This window comes from Anomalospiza imberbis, chromosome 9 (assembly GCF_031753505.1).
Source record: "Anomalospiza imberbis isolate Cuckoo-Finch-1a 21T00152 chromosome 9, ASM3175350v1, whole genome shotgun sequence".
Classification (NCBI taxonomy): domain Eukaryota; kingdom Metazoa; phylum Chordata; class Aves; order Passeriformes; family Viduidae; genus Anomalospiza; species Anomalospiza imberbis.
The window spans coordinates 10108784-10129207 of NC_089689.1; the positions used below are offsets into that span (position 1 = coordinate 10108784).

At 41.3% G+C, this 20424-nt stretch overlaps 1 protein-coding gene and 1 long non-coding RNA gene across 3 annotated transcripts in view; both read right to left on the reverse strand.

Moving 5' to 3' along the window:
• Positions 1-10713, reverse strand: part of LOC137479269 (uncharacterized) — a 45843-nt gene extending 35130 nt beyond the window's left edge. The window contains exons 1-3 of the long non-coding RNA XR_011002117.1: positions 9051-10713; positions 8436-8858; positions 223-295 (exon numbers count right to left, since the gene is read on the reverse strand). This is a non-coding gene — a long non-coding RNA (uncharacterized lncRNA). The remainder of the gene's footprint in view (positions 1-222; positions 296-8435; positions 8859-9050) is intronic.
• Positions 10714-14562: 3849 nt separating this feature from the next.
• ZNF281 (zinc finger protein 281) lies at positions 14563-19628 on the reverse strand. Of its 2 annotated transcripts, XM_068199622.1 has the most exons (2): positions 16746-19628; positions 14563-16194 (listed from the first exon to the last, which is right to left on the reverse strand). In XM_068199622.1, the coding sequence occupies exons 1-2, from the start codon at positions 19358-19360 to the stop codon at positions 16191-16193; spliced, it is 2619 nt and encodes an 872-aa protein (XP_068055723.1). In that variant the 5' UTR covers positions 19361-19628; the 3' UTR covers positions 14563-16190. The 2 variants fall into 2 exon arrangements, with proteins under 2 accessions (XP_068055723.1, XP_068055722.1); XM_068199621.1 differs by having other exon boundaries at positions 14563-19628.
• Positions 19629-20424: the final 796 nt, after the last annotated feature.

Sequence of the window (20424 nt, forward strand, 5' to 3'; positions counted from 1 at the left end):
TGTTTCCAAAGGGAAAAAAAAACATTGAGGTTTTTTCACTCAGTATCTAATTTTCACTCAGAATCTATTTTAGTGTGCACATGTGAACTGAAGAGGGGTAGAAAGGGAAGCAAGGTATTGAGTGACTTTTCTATGGCTACTTTGCATCCTTAAAGATGTTTATTACACAAAACATATACCACACTTGCTTTTGCTTTTCAGGATTCAATATTCCATACTTACACTTTATGGTTCCTTATGCTCCACCAAATAGCTACTTGCCATAACCATAAATGTTTGACTCTATTGAGCAGTCCTGTGAAGCCAGTAAGGAATTCCTTTTTTAAACAAATTCTTTTAACGCAGCTGCATTTTTCATGAGTAGCTTTTCTAGTCCACCGTATAATGCACTGACATAAACCAGCATGGTAACACTGGATTGACAGTCAGCTTGGAGGAAGTGAGAAGGAGAAAATATGTATACAATACTTTACCAACTGCAGAGTAATAACAGTTTTTCCTTTGGTATCCTCAGCCAGAAAATGCTGCTGGACTGTCATTACCCATCCTTATTATTACTAACATTATTGTTCACATTACTAAATAACAACTTTACATTTATTATGCACACTGTTAAAATACCTATTGTAAGAAGCACAAATTGAAGTACCTAAGTTTATTTCCCAGGAAAACTAATTTTCCATCCATTCTCTTCAGTTTCAAACAATTTACTTGTAAATGCTCAGGACTAAATGAGTCTATGTTTTATTTTTAACACTGACACACAGTATTTCCAGTAGGTAAGATCTTGGTATACTGTGATTGTTGAGTGTTTCATTTCAGATGCCTTTGCTGCAGACATTTTTTCCATTTCCTTTAAAAAGTAAGCAGTGTGATGGTATTTGATAAAGTCACTGAAGATGCTCTTGAATTAAACCCAGCAAAATTAATTAAAAGGCAAATGTCATCTATCTTCTACAGTCTATTTTATGAAATGAGGAAACAATAGAAAAAAGAAAAGGCTTTTCCAAACAATAGCTCACCTCTTTGAGAGATGCAAGACTACTCTTGCAAAAGGCAGGAACAGCATGAAGCAGACAGAGACCTTGTCCCATGCTCTATCTATGCTGGCAGAAAAAGCTGGACAGTTCTGTGTTAGAAAAAAATTAGAGAATCACCAGTTAGCAGCAGGGCAAGAGCATCCTTGTTTTTACTCCCACATAAATGCTTTGTTTTACAACTGTCTTATGCATCCACTAAAAAGAAGCAGCCAAATAATAGCAGAATAATTGCATATACTTTCTCCCTGTTTCTGCAAATGTTCTTCCTCTTTGAAACTTAGAAAGCCTTTCAGATATTCAAGGCCTTTCTGTATTTGTGGAAAAATTTGACACAAAAAGCTGGGGCAACCCAGGGGCAGAAAAGGCTCTTCTGTAATGGGACTGCCACTGCCCAATGGGTTTGGGAACATCATGACACAGTCCTGGCAACTCAGACTGAAAGCAGCAACACACCTCAAAGGTGGCACACTGAAAGCAGAAATGGCCATAGCCTGAGGTCATGTCAAATGTAGCTGACTGTAGTTAATGCCATTATATTCCTAGTGGCAATAAAGCTACTGAAGCTTAACCAGCATTGTTAGTTAACAAAATTCCAGAGATTTATCTGCTAAGACTACAAATATAATTCCATGGCTTTGTTTCTCGTGAGTTAATAACCAGACTGCTCTCAAACAGCAAAATTAAGATAAAACTACAGTCTTGTTTTCATTAGGCAACATTAAACACTCCTACTCCCTCCACTTTTAGCAAAATGCCTCATGCTAATAGATCTCATTGGTGAAAACAAGGGCAGAGCAGCTGGCCAAAACAATAACTTGAGAAACATGCACCCTTCTTGGAGGTCCCTTACACAGTCCTATAGCTGTGTAAGGATCATAGCTGTGCTCCCAGCCACCCACTCCAGCTTCTATAAATAAGAAAGGAGAATATGTCTATTAATTCTTTGTATAAAACATACTTCATTCAAACTGTGCTTTTATCAGTGGACAATCCCACAAGGTACAGAAATTGCAAAATTTCCACATGGCACGACTGTTTTACTTGCAAACTCTTTCTTACACTAAGTACCAAATCTCCTTTGCTCAGAATAGTTAAGACCTTGGGTCAAGGAGACAGTGGCATTAGCACTCAACAGAAAATGTGCTTCTCTACACTAAAATAGCCACTTAAGCAAGAATGTGGAAATGATTTATCTTGCAATGTTTGAAGTCAGATCTTCACCTCAGCTATGTCATGACTGCACAATCAGTCAGAGAAGACTGTTACACTTTCATACAAAGAAAAGGATATTCAACTCTCCACTATGAGTATCTAACAAGTAATATTACCTTTCAGAAAATAAGAAAAAGCATAAATATTAGCTACTGGAAGCATTCACATTTATAACATTGGACTCAGAGACCTTCAGTGTTCTAGTCCTCACATATAAATCTGCGTTTAGTAGTAGAAAAGTAATGCAATTTCACTGAAAGCTGTTTGTTTTAAATAAAGCTGTATTGGTAATCCTAGATATTGCAGTGCTATATTAGTCTAAGATGATAAAAAAAATTAAACAAAAAACTTCAAAAAACTTATTGATATAGTCTTGTAAACAAAATCTGATTTTGAGGTGAGAACACAACAAGGTAAGTTTGATTTGGGATGCTGTGATACAGTATATGCTGTACTTTAAGAGCTAAAAAACCTACAGGCAATTTTAAAAGTAGAAAACTGCAGAAGGCTTTCCAGCTATGCACAGCCAGTACCAATAATGCTTATGCATTCAACTAACAACTCCCAGCATCAGAGCCCACAGAATAACCAAGTGGTCTTCTAGATATACACGTCCAACCAGATTATAAAATTATGCAGATGTGAGATTGATTTATTTTTAATCAGTGCATTTTTCAGAGACCCTATTACCTTCAGAAATCCCCCTTCTTAAGAAATCAATTAAACTGTTAAGTAGTTGTCCTAATTATGGACACAGGTGCTTCTACTGGAATCCAGAAAGGTGCCAATTTGTGGAGAATCCAGCTCCACAATATATTTTGACTCTGTAACTTCTACCACTGTATTGTCTAAATAAAACTCAGTGATTGAAGAATTAGGAAGTTCCTGTTTCTCCCGCTTATAGATATTTTCTGAGCAAGAATACCTGACTAGTTCAAAGAAGCAATTGAGGAATTAATGAATTTTAGCCAAAAGTCAGGTAATTTTTCCCTTCTCTTGACCTGTCAAAGCTGTGTATGTCCTCAGGAACAATGAAATTCAGATGGTCTTTGGTTGTCCAATAAGTCAAGGTTTCAGTCATTAATCAGAAAAGCAGCAGCACAGTAATTAAGCCACCATGATCATCACCATATTCCAAACTGTACCCACAAAAGGCTGGGTACCATCATTCTGCACTTGAATGGAACATTTCTGAGAACTCACAGTATTCTTTATTTAAATAGTATAAATATGGAAAGAGAGGTCTATACAGTATAAATGAGGACAACACAGCATTTCTTCTTGTCAGAAGTGAAAAATCTGTGCATACATCAAGCAGCAATACTCAACTTTCAAAAGGTGAACTGCAAAAGAAGCTCTCTGCCATTTCTTCCCTTTTGGATGAATTTAGCAAAGACACAGTGTAATCAGTTAGAAATAACAGGCATTATAACTGAAATAATTCTTTCCTAGCATACTATACACAATTACATATGTTTATATCACTTACAATGATGTCACATATAAATTAAATTATTCATGTTTATGTTTTGGAGGGAGTATCTCAATGCACAAATAGTGCTTTTAAAGTGAGTACAGCAAAGAAAGCACTAACACACAGGGAGATGAATGCATGGGCCAGAGGCAACACTGTTCTGAAGGCACAGGAAAATGCCAGCAGACTTGACCTCCTGACCTGAAGTTCTAGATAGAGCACAACAAAAGAACAGGAACAATCAGCAATTAAACTAATGGAAAAACATGTTGATCAATTTAAATCAAGTTTTTTCACAGAAACCCACTAGCTCTGTCCCATTCAGTGCCCCCATGCACACCTGTGCAGGGGTAAGTATTTTTGTGAGCTGCAAAGAATGGGATTAAATGTATTATCTACATGAAAAATAAGCTGCCTTTTTTTTTGTTGGTTTTTTCACTGGAGAGAGCAAGCAGTCAAGGACTGCAGAAGGCAGGCTGGTTTCTATCAGTAATTGTGCCAATTTGGAGCATTCAAAATGCAGCCCCAGAACACAAGACCACCGACTGTGCAAAAGCCTAAATCCCTCACACTGTTACTCCTTTCATCACAAAAAAGGTGAAATAAAAAATATCATTTGCTACCAGCTTTACTTACAATACTCTTACACTCTGCACTAGACAACAAGACAATGCTTATGACAGACTGGAAGGTGTATATTCCATTGTACGTGATGCACTGTTTTAGCCTATGACAAACTTTTCAAATAAAACTACATTTTTCCTGTGGTCAATCTGCAATATGTGAAGGTGATTCCCATTTAGGTCAAAATAGACAACTCCTCAACTTAAGCTAAGTTAATTTAGTTCAACTCAAAATAACGGTGAAAGTTTTATTAAAATGGTTTAAAAAGTACAGTTTAAGTGCTATTGATGTCTTCATCAGTGCTTGCATCTTCTTTATCAGTGAGAAAAGACTGTACAAGCATTTAATTCATTATCTGGGGAGTTCCAATTATACCTCCCAAAACTATTGCTCAGTATTCCCTGCAGGTTGAGAGTGGTTCATTTAAGCAACACTACCAATTTAACATGGAAACCAAAACTAATTTCTGGCTGCAGAAGGTGCCTCTCCTAAATATCCTCCATAAAATTCCAATTATATTTTTAAAGGATGGAATATTTGGTATTAATTTACATAGAGATATTTAGAACAGTTAAATGTTTACTACAATGAAATATCTTGTAAAATTCTCCACTGCAAAATTTAAAAAGAATTGGTTTGGAAGGGCAACAGAATAAGGAAGTCACATCCTTCTGAGATTTTCATGTATGACTTTCATATACAACTTGTTATACTGCAGTTCATTCAATTAAATAGAGTTCAGAAGGAATAGAAATCTGATGGATTATTGCAGTACAACTGGATAATTTGCAGCACTAGCTCTTCTATAGGAATATGGAACCTGCAGCAATAGACAAACTACCTATTGTATCTGATAACATTACTTGCCCAAGGCAATGTAATTCCTGATGCTTCAGTTGTGAAAAGTTCTGTCCATCTCCATTACCTTTAATGTTATTTCTACTGATCTCCTCTAATTAACAGTGAACAGTTTTGCCTTCTAAAATATTATCCCAAAACCTTTCACAATCTTGTCAAGCTTGTGATTGCAAAGCTGATCACATTTTCATCAACCACATTTGACACTGTCAGATGCTTTCTTGTGCACATATGTGCATGAAAATAAATATATACATTAGTTATTCAGAAAGCCCTGCTTATTTCCAAGAAGAATGCTAATGGAAAATACATTGTCCTAACTATCACAAAAAAAGAAATCTTTGGTACTCCCAAAGATGACTGAGTTTCAATAGGAATGTATCCATCGTGTCACACTACACAATGGATACACTACTGTGTATGGTCAAGAAAATCTACCTAAATTCATCTACATGATATAAATTTCTGGAAAACTGTAGTTGGCCCTATTCTTCCAGTGGGCTACGATATGTGCCTCCTTCCTTGCCAAGAGGGGTAAAACCAAACTCTTCATGTAAAGGCCAGTTACAACAGCTCTTTATCCCAACAGCAGCAAGGCATCCACATGGCAAGTAAATATCAATCCTCTGCATCTCATGCAAAGAAATAAAATCTATGCACAGACAAAGGGAAATAACACATAGAGACAAGGAATCTGGAACAGGAGGGAAGAACCAAGTGGCAGGATGCAGGAACTGATCAGGCAAGGAATGCAGGAGCAGAAATAACAAGATTAGGACTGAAGGAGGGTACACACAGGATGATGGAAATAGCACAGCAGGAGCTAAGAGAGAGGCAGAGACTTGCAGAACAGGGAGATCTGAATAAGACAACTGGTTACTGAGTTAAGTGCACAAAGAGGCTTACTGAGTTAAGTGCACAAAGAGACCAGGACTGGAACAAGGTAGAAGGAACAAGGGTCAAGGCCAAGATAACAATAGTCCATCCTCTTGAGTTACTGCTTCCTAGCCCATGCAAAAGAGCAACACTACCAAGTACACCATTACTGAGGTATCTGCATCTGCCATGACAACTCCAAAGGTGTGTTCTCCCCTGGTCCTGTTCCATAGAGGGTGAAACCAGCTACTGTCATCTGTCACTCTCTAGCTCAAATGCCAATGGTCCTTCTCATCCACTTACTCAGCCAGAGAATGATCCCCAACAGAAATCAACATCCACCTTGGGGCATTTTGACCGTTTTCTCAGATTGCTATTTAAAAAAAACAAAACCAAACCAAAACACAAAAAGGAAAAATATATACAGAAAAACTGTAGAAGAATATCAAGATTACTTGAAGCCATAAATCTGTCCTGAGGCCAGTTGTTTAGTATTTTCCAAAAATCCCCCTAAGTTCGGCAATTACAGACTGACATACATGAAAAAAGGGCTGCCTTCCCACATTATTAGAGCAAGAAGTTTCATAAAAATCAATAATCACAGCATTCTGTAATAATATGGCTTTGCATTCAAAAAGGATAATATCCTCTAACACTTTAGATGAACACTAGTCCAGTACCTACTCTTTAAAAAATATAACATCTTTCTATTGTAACATCTCAGAGAACCAGGGATTTTCACAGAAATTTTACTGCATTTACATTATGCATATTTGACAAATACACATCAATATACACAGATTATACACAAAGAGGGGTTTAAAAGCATGAAAACATCTATCTGTAAGCATAAACCAACAAAGACTTACCATTTATAGAAGCCAGAAAAGTTGAAGATGGAAATATTGAGTTAGTCCAAACAACACCCTCTGATAAAACCCAAGGTCTGTGATGAAATCAAGTCAAACAAACAAAAGAAGCGTAGAGCAGAGAAAAGAAAGGCCTACTGCAAGTATGTCAGAAAAAATCCTGGCCTCTCTTAAAAGCCATTGCTTAAAACTAGATCTACAACAGATGAGTGAAAATTCTGAAACTTCTCATTATAACTGACCACTGTCACCACATGGAAGGTCAGGATTCACTGCAGCACCATTTAGTATTGCTGCCCTGATGCTGGGGAACAGCCAGACCAGACCCACCAAGGACGACCCAAATTACATTGCCATCATATCCAGCTTTGATTAAGCTTCAAAAGACATCTGGAATACAAAACTTACATTCCTGCTATCATCCATTCACTGTATACATTTTAATCCTTATCCTTTTTAATCATTTTTTGCTTTTTGTTTAAAAGAAAAAAAAATCTGTCTCACCCTGTCAAGACAGTCTTTTGCAACAACTGAGCCCGTGACCAGAACAACAGCTGACAGCAATGCCTGAAAGAGCCTAATGCTGTTACGACTTATCAACAGACTGATAAGATAATGCTCTGTGCCGGCCTTTCTCCAGAAGAAAGATTTCAAGTCAAAAGTCTGAACCAAAACCAGAAGCTGCATTCTCCTTGCTTTGCTCTGCATGAGGTCTGAGCAAGAGCAGCTTCAAGTCAGGCCATTTCAACTAACTTTGGGGAAAAGATGGAAAAAGCAATTACCATCTCTCAAATCAGGTAAATTAGTGTCAGTTAGATGTTTCTTTTTTGTAACCTTCAACAGTTAACAAGAAATGAGGAAAGTTAGTAAAACAAAGTAACAAATAAAAAATATTATATATGGTGTCTATTATATTATGTATTTTGAATTTAATAGAAACAGCAAACATTTTATTTCACCATACTTTCACTATCTTTTTCTTCTTAATCTTTCACAAAAGTCTAAGGAAGACTGGCCATGGAAGAGGCCTGCAAGTTAATGCAGACTCAAGTGTCCAAGCTAGACATCAGAAACATTGAACTACTTACCAGGAGTCCCAGCAACATCCTCAGTTCCTGAGCCCATTTGTTCCATCAAACAATGCACCTTCAGACACACCGTTGTACTGCTTCATAGAGACACTCACTGTCCCTTCAGCATGGAACCTGCCATTGCTATTTGGCACAGACCACCAACCAAACAAAACTAGAGAGAATCACTTAATTACTGATGTTGGAAAGGACCTCTTGAGTTTATTTTACCCAAATCCCCAGCTCAAGCCAGGTCAGGTAGTGCAGTCTATCCTGAATCATGTGCAGTTGGGCTTCAAGTATCTCCACAGGCAGACATTCCATGAATTTTCTGGCAACTTACTCCTCTCTTTGACAACCCTCCCAGTCATTTTCTTGTAGAATTTCATGTGTTTTAATTTGTGTCCATTACCTCTTGTCCTGTCAGGGTGTAGTACTGCAAGGAGTCTGGCTCCCTCATCTTCATGTTTTCTCCTCAGGTATTTGTAGGCATTGATGAGATCCTGCCAAGCCTGGTGTTCTCCAGACTAAACACCCACAGCTCTCTCAGCCCCTCCCACTGTCAATGAGAATCCAGGTGCCTATTCATCCCTGTGGCACTGCTGGACTCCTTTTTTGCCACAAGGCCACACTGCGGTTCTGGTATCAAATTGGTCACATTCCAGCTTATTAAGTAAGCTTTATGAGTAATTCTTCTCATTTATAGAAAACAACAAGTTAAATATTTCTAGCCAATCATTAACATACTGTCCCACATACCTTTTTATTTTCATTTCTTGAAGTCACTTCTCACTGTCCACTAGATCCATTTATAGGGTATCAGTGTATTGTTTTCCTGATACAGGAGTATCTGTACAGGTTTTAAAAACTTGTAATATTGTATGTTAACAGCTGTTTCACTCTTGTAGTTTACACAGCTCTGAAATAACGTGCATATTCTAAACTTTTATTTTCTTTTTTTTTCCTTTTAATGACGCATATTCTCAGAAGGACAGTCCCAATAAAAATACCTTTTCCAGGTACTCACCCAGGCTGTGGCCTTATGGGAATATCATTCATCATCACTGAGTAAACAAGCTTCTCTTCAAAAAAAAAAGATGTAGTTTTAGTCCTTGGCTAAAAAAACATAAAATTGTTGTCTGTCTATAGAGAACCAGTCCTGTAGATATGACTTCTTACAGAAGGAACAAATCTCCATTCGTTATTTTGACTGCACACGTTAGCGTTTGCTCTGCTACACAGGCCTCTCCTCTACAAGAGGCAGCACAATTCAGATCAACATTGCTGAAGCCTCGAGAAAGTCCTAAAGTAGCAGGTAGTGCCATTATTTAAGAATGACAGATGATTCTCTGTGGTTAAAGAAAATTGCTGAGCACTGCAATTCACAAGCCTCTGCTGAAGTTGGATAGAACAATGGCATCTCCCCATAGGAAACAGCCACATTTTTGTTCTTTCTGCAAAATGCTTCACTTTCTTACATGGGCCACCAAGAAATTCAAGCCTTGCTAGATTCCAACACAGAGCATTGCAAGCCTGCACTGTACTGCAAAAGTGAGTGTAAAATGAACGACAGGAAGATTTGTGATTTTTCTAGCTACAAAACTGTAAGTAGGTACAAATAATAATTTTGAATGCCTTGCTGCTGTGTATCCCAAAATCAAAACAGGCTATTAGAAAGTACCTTAAGAAACTTTACCAGTCATATGGCCAGTCAAGCAGACTTTCCTAACTCCTTGCCACAAACTGTTCCAGCAGCAGTGTCTATACTGAGAAAGAAGTCAGTGTTATTCCTAGATCTTGCAAACTGACAAGTTATAACACATTTTCTAGTCTTTTGATTTTGTTCACTGATGGGAGAAGGGGGATCCTCTGTTTTATTTGTGTCCTTTCTGGCGGAGAAATAATAAAAAAAAAGAACAGCTCTGAGAAGCTTGTGTCAGCTTCATTGTCAAGACAAAGGTCACTGCATTCCTATTCACGATGACCTACAACTGTACCCATTTAAAGACTTCATTATGCTATATTAGAGGGACCTCTTTCTCAAAGATTTTAATTTAGCTTCATTGTGAGAAGAACAAAACATGTAAGCATCAGAATATGGTGCTAAAAATGTAAAAACTAATGATTTCAGCAGTTTTCCTCCCTTTGCCATCCACTCTTAAGATAACGTGTGAAGCATGATTTCTACAGCCACATAAAACAAAACATGAAAATACTTTTACTCTAAAGTGTCCCTCAACTCCAAAATAAATAATCAAATTTAGTATCTGCACAAAAATTGCCATCTCTCCAAAAATCCAGGTTCCAAGAACACAAAAAGAGTAGTTTAAGTCTCATGTCCCCAGACTAATATTAAATGACTGGAAGGAAATTTTAATTAAGAATGTTCATGAAGTAAATCTTTAAATCACCTACACATTTCATACAGACTTAACTCTACACTAAGATTACCAAGTGTAAATGTTTAGTTATAAGGCTTGATGGACCAAGTACATGAACATGAGATAATTTGAGCTACCTTTCACAGATTTCTTAAGCTAAACAGGTTAAATAGTTTTAGTGTCACATCTCTATTGATCACTGCTGAGTAACACCTGAGGTTATTCAATCCTCTGGCCAAACCTGAGCAAGCAGACTTTTGGCACAGATCTCTGCATTTCAGTTTCACAAAGTGAATCAGCACTTGGAAACAGCAGGCCTTCCAAAACCCCTCAGTGCTGAAGAAGCGGAGCTGGCAGCGCTGTCTCTCCCACTTCCCAGCCCCTGGCCTGAGCCCAGCTGCACAAGGCAGGCCACATCCTCTCTGCCAAGACCCTGGGAGTGCCTTCTGCCCCTGGAGAGAGCGTGGGGCCAGGAGCTGCCACAAGTAAATGTGTTACCACCACCCTGACCGAATTCCAAGCAGATAGCTAACACAACATGAATGTCCTCTGCAGCTGAAGAAGCTAGTCCTTATTAGTCTCATTTCCCAGTATTGCTAAGCAGCTTCCAATACAAAGTATTTTTCATTCAAGAGATCATTTTCTTTAAGAGGTAAGAAGATCCATTGACATATTTTACCCAGCAGAATTTAAAGCACCTCAGCAAAACATGCAAGATGTTTTATTACACATCTATATATTTCCTCATTACTAGAAAGCAAATTAAAGTGATTCTAAACCTTGTCACTCATCAAATTGCACACGGATTTCTTTGTAAATTCCACTCTACACAGTCTCAGCCCAGTTTTATTCCCACTCATCTCAGAATACAACACTATCCGGAAACATTTCCACCTGTGAAGGTACTGTTCCCCCCTTCAGAAAAAAAAGTATTCGGAATCTTTGAGCAGCCTGATCCATCCTCAATATAATTTCTGGCCATATGCCAGCACCCACACACATCATATCCCAGTCAAGACTCCAACCTATCCTGTGGGAACAGAATATGTGCACAAGACAGAAGTACATGCTGTAAGGAAAAATCTGGGATGAAAAAACAACCAGCCTTTTGACCTTCAAGATAAACATCAAAATTAAATCTTTTGCCAAACAGCACAAAGTAAAGGTTCCTTCTTAACAAGATACAGGAATATTCTGAAGGGTAATAACCTAGTTTTAGATAAAGCAGGTTTTAGCATCAAATGTGACACATGAGCTGCTACAGAATATCTGTATGTTGCAGATCCTGCATAATGACCACTACATGCCTCATTAGCTTACAGAATGTTTTGCTAACTGTAGCACTAAGTAAGAGGCTATTTAAGATACATTTCAGGTAAAACAGAGTGTATTAAGATAATCAAAAAAATATATTCTTAAATCAGTTCTTAATTCTTTCTTCATTTTGAACTGGCTACACAATATTTTAGCAAATTTCAGGCCAGGTCACCAAGTACACAGACAGCTTTCTAGTGTGGCATCATCCCATTACTAAGGAGAAGCTTGGGTTTAAGATTACTAGATCCATTACCTAATTAATAAAATCAAAATATTGAAAAGTATCAACATGAAAATAAAGCAGTACATTATATTCTAAATTTTACATTACTGTAAAGATTATGAAGCATTCTAAGTTAAAAAAATGCCAGCGCTGAATCTTCTGTTGATTCCTCAATTCAGCCCATCTTGAATGTACAACAGACTGATGACACAATGACAGAGAATTTCTTCCAAGCAAGACTGCGTTGCTGTTTGTATCCATGAGCAGGATGACACTCACAGCATGAAGCAGGACTCTGCAGGATTAAGCAGGGTATACATCCCATGTTCCAAACGATGTGCACAATAGTAAACCATATTTTCCTAGGTGTTTGTACAAACAAAAAAATTGCACAAAAATCACCTGAGAAGAACATTAAAAGTGAACACTGCAATTTATACTAGCAGCAAGAAAAGATTCCAATCTGACGATAAACAACACATTAGAAAAAAGATTGCCACATGAGCTAACATACCAAATCATTGAAACGACCTGATGCATTGTCCTGGAGGGATCATCTTTGGACATACAGCTACCAAACTTTCACATTTCTGAACATAAAAGCATTTTTCAAAAACTTATCAGGTTTCACAAGCAGTGATTCAACAAGGGACATCCGTCAACACAGTCTAGAGTCCTAGCTGGGGGAGAAGGATTCTGATTTGGTTTTGAAGAAGCATGGGATGAAAACACCAGTGGAACAAGAAAGTTTTCTTCCTTAATCTAATTTTAGGAAATGCATGGGCAATTTTTGCAGAAGTTTCCCAGAGAAAGATAGTGCATAGAGCATGAGACAAACAGACTGGAAAATTACAGCTCAAATGTTGAAAGCTGGTAGTCAGCAGGGGCTGTAAACAGGATCTTTGATTTTAAAGTGACCTGATTCTCTTCAGCCACTAGAGCATCGAGCTGGTAACTTACGCATTCTCACGTGTATCTTCCGGGGCGTTACAAACATTTCCACAGCCACAGCAGCAGCCTCACGTGAACAAGACTGATTCCTAGTTGGTGGGGAAAAAAACCAGCAGAAGCATCATTCAGACAAATCCACTGTTATCAAGCATATAATGCTGGGGGTGAGGGGAAGACCAAACAATTGAAACAACAAAAAACCATTAATAGAATACATTGAATTGTTCCAGTAGCTTCTCAAGGTCTCCATGAGGCATCAAGCTGCTTTTCTTCATCAGTAGTCCATAAACCTGAAATTGCATACCCTTCACACCATTCTGTTTTCACTTTTTTTTTTCATTCTCCCTTCATTTCAGTTTCTTACTCTAGTATTTCTCCCACAAGTCTGTATCCATTTGAAGTAATTTAGCAACTACAACAAATTTTAGTTACCTCTTCTAGATCATATGCAGGCAGGTCAGACATGCACTTTCAGTGGCTTGGGACACAGAGGTGCACAGTCCAAGGTATCATAGTGCACTAGGCTCCAAGGCAATAATGTGATGTGAACTACCCTAAAAGGAAGTGTAACACTTGATGCACCGTTTTCTATCATTACATCTGTGAATTCTTCTTTACAGTCCTGTTACTGGTAGGCAGCAGGTTATCATTCTGCTCCATTAACTCCTTTAAAAACAACAAAATCTTAAAATAAAGTGGAAAAGAATTCAAGAGCCATTTTGCTTTTCTCTTTGTCCTTCTCTCACCGATACAAAGTTCATGTGGGTTAACTGTTACTATGTAGTTTTCAAATATGTACCAGGTAAAGCCAGAGCCCGATTTCTGTGCAATTTTAACATACCCCTACCTTCATTACAATAAAATTTGAATTCCATAATAAAGTAGAAAAAGAGTTTGTTCTGCTCTATTTAGAAACATTTGAATGACTAAGCTGTGCAAAGAGCTTATAAAATCCCACAACATTTTCCCATCATACTTTTAAATGATTCCTAGCAACATTCTGAATATTAGACATTGAGCATATTCCGTATTTACTTTTTGTAAGGTTTTTGTGCTTGCTTTGCAACACGCCAAGGATTTTTCTCATCCATATCACTGCCTTGATTCAAATACATATGCAAAGTTGAAGAAAAATACAGACTAAGTAAATCCACAGCCTACCTTAAGATTACCTAAAATGCTTTTAAAGTATTTTGCTACAGTACTACTTTTACACGACTTTCAATATAATGCAGGAATTAACAGGAGGGTGAGGGGGAAATTACAACCAAGTAAGACCCCCAAAAAGTAGACACAGGATTTTCTACAATCTTTACCTTGAATTAAGTTACTGTATTATGTATTTGTCATTCTGAACTTTCGTTAATTATGGGAAGTCTTTGCAGTTAACAATGTGCAATGTAGATATTTTTAACTAAAATCACAGATTTGAAAAGATGAAGCTGTATAAACATTTTTATCTTCAGAAAATTTGTTAAGTTTTGCTAAGCTAAAGGTATGAATTAGACTCCTGGTGTCTAAAATAGCACATTTTGGTTATTTGACTCAAAAGGAAACTGAAGAAAAACTGAAAACCTCCCAGTAAATTCCTTCTCAAAATTTAATCTAATGTTTCCTTACTAAGTCCTCAAAAGCATGACTGGATAACAGAAGTGATGCCTTTATGATTTTGTGAATAATGGGTTTTATTAAGTTAAAGCAAACAGCCAGAACAATACATATGCAACTTCTACTACACACAATATAAAGAATGTAAATTATAACCTCTGTAAAACAAAAGAAAAGGTACTAAAAAAGCCAACACAGTGGTTACGGACTATTCCATCCCTGATAACAGGCTGGGTTCTGTGTTTAGAGAACAGTTGTTGTTTGATTATTTAAACTGAAATAGCGTGAAATACAGAATCAAGTATAAATAAAAAGTTAATGGAGTTACACCGATTCTATGAGAACAAACTCTAGGTTAGTGTGGGGGGGAAGTTTACTAGCAAAAGAGATCACCAATGGGCTCAGGTTGCTATTCATAGTTGTGAGGGACAACAGGAGAAATTACCCAGGATTTTTGTAACAATTCCTTTAATAATACACCACTTTCATAACAGAAGTGTTTTACACTTGCACAATGTTAATAACTTTATTATACATGGAAGCCTGTAATAGGCTGATTACACAATAAGACTGCAAACAACCACTGGTACCTTCCTGACAACAGAAAAGTACGTAAGACTGAAACATCACCAAGAGTACATAAAAAACCATCATCATAAACATCACCAAAATTACATTAAAAAACTAATCAAAAAATTAATTTGCAAAAAGTGGTTTAGAGCAGTGCCACTGCATTTCAGCAGCTTTGAATGGCCACCAGTATTTCTAGCAGGTTTCCATGGCTCCACAGGCATTAATCAGGATTCACATATAATAAATAATGTACCACAAAATATACATAAAGTAAGGCAATAATTCCAAAGAAAAGTTCTGTTGATATTAACAAGCCACTCAAGTTCTACTTTTGTAGTTGATGCCATCACCAGAATCCTTTGATGGAATTGCAGCCTTAGGCCCTAAAAGCCTGCCATGATGAACTGCTGCAAGCCCCCCTCTCCTAAAGAGCTCCAGTGACACCACCGGGACACTGCTGGGCACAGGGGTCCGTGGTAGCTGATCCTGATGCAGGACAGGGGCCTCACTATGTACAATTGGGAGTAGATTATTTCTTATCGTACATGGAAACCTCGACATAGTTCTAAAACAGGTGGGTGTTCATTGTTCATCATCTGATGTCATAAGACATCAGAAAGCACATCCATAAGATACGCACTTTCTGGAATGTAAATCTTTTTAAATGCTAGCTATTACGTTGGGATGAGAGAGTAAGTAGGGAAAAGGGAAAGAAAGTAAAGGGGATGGGGAAGGGGAGGCGGGGGGTGGGGGGGCAGGTAGACAACCAAGATCAAGTCCAGAGGAACCAGGAACACAATAAAATAGAGGGAACCCTTTGCACTAAAAGAATGTGGCAAGGGGAAGAGCAAGAGATGGACTTTTTTGAACCGTGTGTAACAAATAACGTATCCCCAAACCCTATCTGGATTAGGACTGCAGTTTCAAGTTGGGGTTCTAATGACATGATCCAGCTGCACACATTTTGTTCTCACTGTTTGTGTCTACAGAATCTCTTTACAGAATTACAGTCTTACACAGAAGTTCTGGGGACATTACTGTTCAGATTAAAGCTACCGTGCTGGGCTCATCATGCAGACCCGAGAATATTTGCTCCACCTGCCTGGAATGAGCATCACCTGGAAGAACAGGAGTACTTTAAAAACAACAAGATTTAGGTAGCAAAATTCTTTCAGATCAGCTGACGTAAGAGACAGCAATTTGAAATGCTAAAGATCCCTTCCTCAAAAAGCTGAGATATATTTGTCATCATCTGTAAATTGGAAGTTCCAATACACTTGTGGTGCACAGAATTCCCATGCTTCATTACACTTTCCTGAGAGTAAAGCAATTAGAATAAACTTTAGTCCTAGGAACAAAGTTAATTTTTTGCATTTAAAAATCTTGGGCTATTCCCTGACAATCTACATAATGTAAATTTGATTGCTAAACATTGTCACTTGAACAAAAACGCTATTTTAAAACTATTGATTTTTGATTAAAAACCATAATAAACAGAGCTAAAAAAATCACACTAACAAAATAAAACTAAATATGAAAAGTTGCATTGAAAGGGCATGTTACATTATTCTTAAAAGGACCGTGTAGAAACATTCCAATGGCAGTGTTGTCCAAGTAAAACAAATTACATTAAGAAGACCCCACAGCCTGGTCACAGTCAGGACCTTACCTGTAACTCTGGCTGGTTGGGGTTTTTACTCGTGTACTACATGGCTCACTTACATCAGACATCATATTTGTATACCCTGAGAAATCTGACACTGAAGTCCTTACTCTATGGTCCACTTCTCCATTAGAGTTAGTGATAAAAGTCATTGGCACCCTGCTGCCCGACTTGAACTGAGAACCAAACGCTTGTGCAAAGTTCTCAATCTGGTAGGTTGCTCTAGGCTCTATGTCCTTCTGAGGATCTATCTGGCTGGTTAACTCCTGAGATGGGATCTGAAAGCTCGTTGAGGACTCTAAGTTTTTCTGTTCCTTCTGGCCAGTCAGTTTCTGAGATGTTGACTGGTAGTTTGACGAAGTCTCTAAGTTTTTCTGTGGATCGATGAGATCATCCAGCTCTTGAGAAGGAGTCAACTGTTGATGCGAAGCCTCCAAAGCAGACAAATAAAAGCCTGGCTGAGAGCCAAGCAACATCCCAAATGGAGGTTTTGGCAACGCAGTTGGCAATACTGAGGTAACGGATTGGCTGAAGCCACACTCAAGTGGAGATGTAGTGTATATCTGTTTGTCTGGAAACAGAGTGTGGTTATGGAGAGTTGAAGACAAACTAACAAACTGGAAACTGGGTCCAAAAGCAAAACCAGTGCTGTTGGTTGTTCGCTCAAAGGCTTGTTGGAGGTATTTTGAGTATTCTTGCAACATGCTTGCCTTATCATTTGAAACTGTTTGAGAGTTAGGGCTCAAGTTTTCTTCCTGAACCATGTCTGAATGTTCTCCTGAGGTGTGCAAGTCCACACGCTGTTCAGTTATACTGAAAGGATCTTCTTTCTGGCCTTCCGATTTGTGAGAGTACTGGTCCAAAAGGCTCTGTAAGACTTCATCAGGAATACCAGACTTGTCGTGGCAAGACTTTATTTCACTATTTAAAGATGCTGAATCAATAAGAGATAAAGGAGCTTCATTATCCATAACGCTAACACCCGGAGACTGGATGACGGACTGCTGGGAAGTCATGTGTCCGACATTAAGTGAAAAGGCACTGTTACTGCTTGCAGTTTGTAAGTATCTTCTTTTCTTTGAAAACTGCATGGCATCATCATAATTGCTACTTATTTGACCCGGTTTACCACCTGTACTTTGGAGAAGGCCAATAGATTCTACACCGGTATTGGCTACTAGGCCTAGAGAGCCACTCTGTTTCCCAGACAGTGGTTTTTGCCCCAGAATATCTGGCAGTGGTGATACAAAATTAAGGTAATTTTTGTCTCCTTGTTTTCTGCTTGTTTTTTTCAAGACCAATTTTGGCACCTTCTTCTGAAGTTCTTCTACGCCTGTGCCAACTAGACCACCACTGGAAGACACAATAGGAATATCAACTGCATAACTCGGCATGGCCACATTACTTGTAACTTGAGATTCAGCGATTTTGCTGCTACACTTGCTTCCTTTGTTTTCAGTGGACGTATTTTTTGTTTTACTTTTTCTCCTTGAGGAACTTGTACTTCCCTGAGACAATGCAGCCAAGCTACCCATGCTATTTGATGATCCAGGCTCCATTCCAGCCCCTGCTTTACCTATGGCTTCACCACATGTTCTTCTGTGCTTTAACAGTCTATCAGTCCTTGAAAAATACTGCTGACAAGTGTCACATTTGTATGGCTTTTCTCCACTATGCGTCCTCTTGTGTCTTTCCATGTGGTACTTCTGGATGAACTTCATACTACACTGGTCACACCCAAAAGGCTTCTCCCTACTGTGGATCTTCTCATGTCTCTGCAGCAAGTACTTCTGGATGAAGCCCATGCTGCACTGGCTGCACTGGAAAGGCCTCTCCCCGGTGTGGATGAGCACGTGCCTGCGCAAGTGATAGGAGCTCCTGAAGGCAGCACTGCAGTGTTCGCAGACGTGAGGTTTCTGGCTGGGGGACGCGACGGCACCTTCCCCATCTCCCACCAGGGGGGGTTTGGATGAAGCGCTCGGCTTCCGCTTGGCTTTGATTCCCTGAGTTTCTGGCTTTGGCCTCTTTGCCTTCTTGACCTGGGCGTCGTGCTTTGGCTCACCCGCGCTCCCTGGAGCGCCCTCGCCTCTGCCAGTGAGCAGCAGGTCTCGGTGGGGATGCTGGTGCAGGTGGTGAAGAAGGCTGAGGTCCTGGATCACGCTCTGGCCGGTTCCTTCCCCGCTGCCCAGGCCGGGGGGTCTCTCCTCCGCCGCTCCCCCGAAAAGCCCCCCGTAGTGGTGATGGTGCTGCGACTGCTGCTCCTCCTCCTGCTCGCTGGGCTTCTCTTGCTTGATGCTCACCAGGGACTGCAGAAAGCCCCAGGGGCTCCTTTGCGAGGAGGGTGCGGAGGGGAAAGCCCCCGCCGGCTCCTTCTTGAAAGTCACGTCCTGCGGGGGCGGAGGCGCCGGGGGCTCGCCCGCCGCCGTGGAGGAAGCGGCGGCGGCGGCCGGAGGTAACACGCACTGCGGGGGGTGCTGGGCCGCCGCGGGGGGCGCGGCCGCCCGGGCGAAGCTGGTGACCGGGGGCAGGCGGTGGTTGAACATCACCATGCCGGGGGGGAACGTTGGCTCCATGGCCGCCGCCCTCTTGCCGCCGCCGAGGAAGCCGCTGCCGAGTTTCATCCCCCGGGAAGGCGGGCCGGAGAGGAGGCGCGGCCCAGAGGGGCTGCGGGACCCGCCGCCCGCCCGCCCGGCAGCCAGCCGGACCGCGCCGGCTCAGCGGGCGGCTCCCTCGGCGGCCCGGCAGCCGCCGCCCGGGCGCATCGCCGCCTCCCGCCCCGCGCCCGCGGCGGCCCCGGCCCGGCTGCACTTACGGCTCCCGCCGCCGCCGCCAGTTACAAATATCGCCGCGTCCGCTCCACAATGGAATTAGCAGCGCCCGCCCCGCCGCACATGCGCGCCGCGCGGCACGCTGGGAGCCCCGGCCGCACGGGCCGCGGGCGCGCAGGCGCGGCGCGGGGGGCGCGGGGTGGGCGCTGCCCGCCGCGGGGCCGGGCCGGGCCGGGCCGGCGGCAGCGCCGGGACGCGCTCCGGGAGCCGCGGGATCCCTGCGGGCGCAGCCGGGCACGGCCTCCGCCGCCGGCACGGCCTCCGCCGCCGGCACGGCCCGGATAGCGGGACCGGGCAGCGCCGCTCGCCCGCGGCGGGACGGGCGCAGCCCGCGAGCAGAGCGCAGGTGCTGCTCCGGCAGCGCGGCAGGGCCGGTCCCGGGCCGCGCAAAGCTCCCAACGCGGGCAGCGGCCGCGGGCTCAGCGGCGCTCGTGACCCGGGCGGAGAGGCGGCAGATGCAGAAAGGCTGAAATGGAGGGTTTTAACAGAGGCTCGAGGGTGTTGCCGTTTGATCCCAAAGCAGTGACAGGAGATGCTCGTAACGCCGCGGAGATAAGGAAGCCGCTCCGCTCCCGAAACACTGCCGCTGGTGTATCAGGCGTGTCCGTCGGGCACAGCTGGCTCATGCCGCTCCCACGCTCCCTGCCACGTACGCCCTGGGGAGCGGGTCTGCGCTCCCAGCCTTTTCCAGCTGAGCCCTGGGAGCGCTGAGTGCAGCCCTGGCCCCCGGCGGGCCGGGACACCAGCGGCAGCTGAGCTCCCCGGGGCCACGGCCGGGATTCTTTGGCCCACTGGTACAGCAAAACCCATTCTAATGACGCTCATTGGTTGAGCTGCGTGTACGGAAATACTTCATC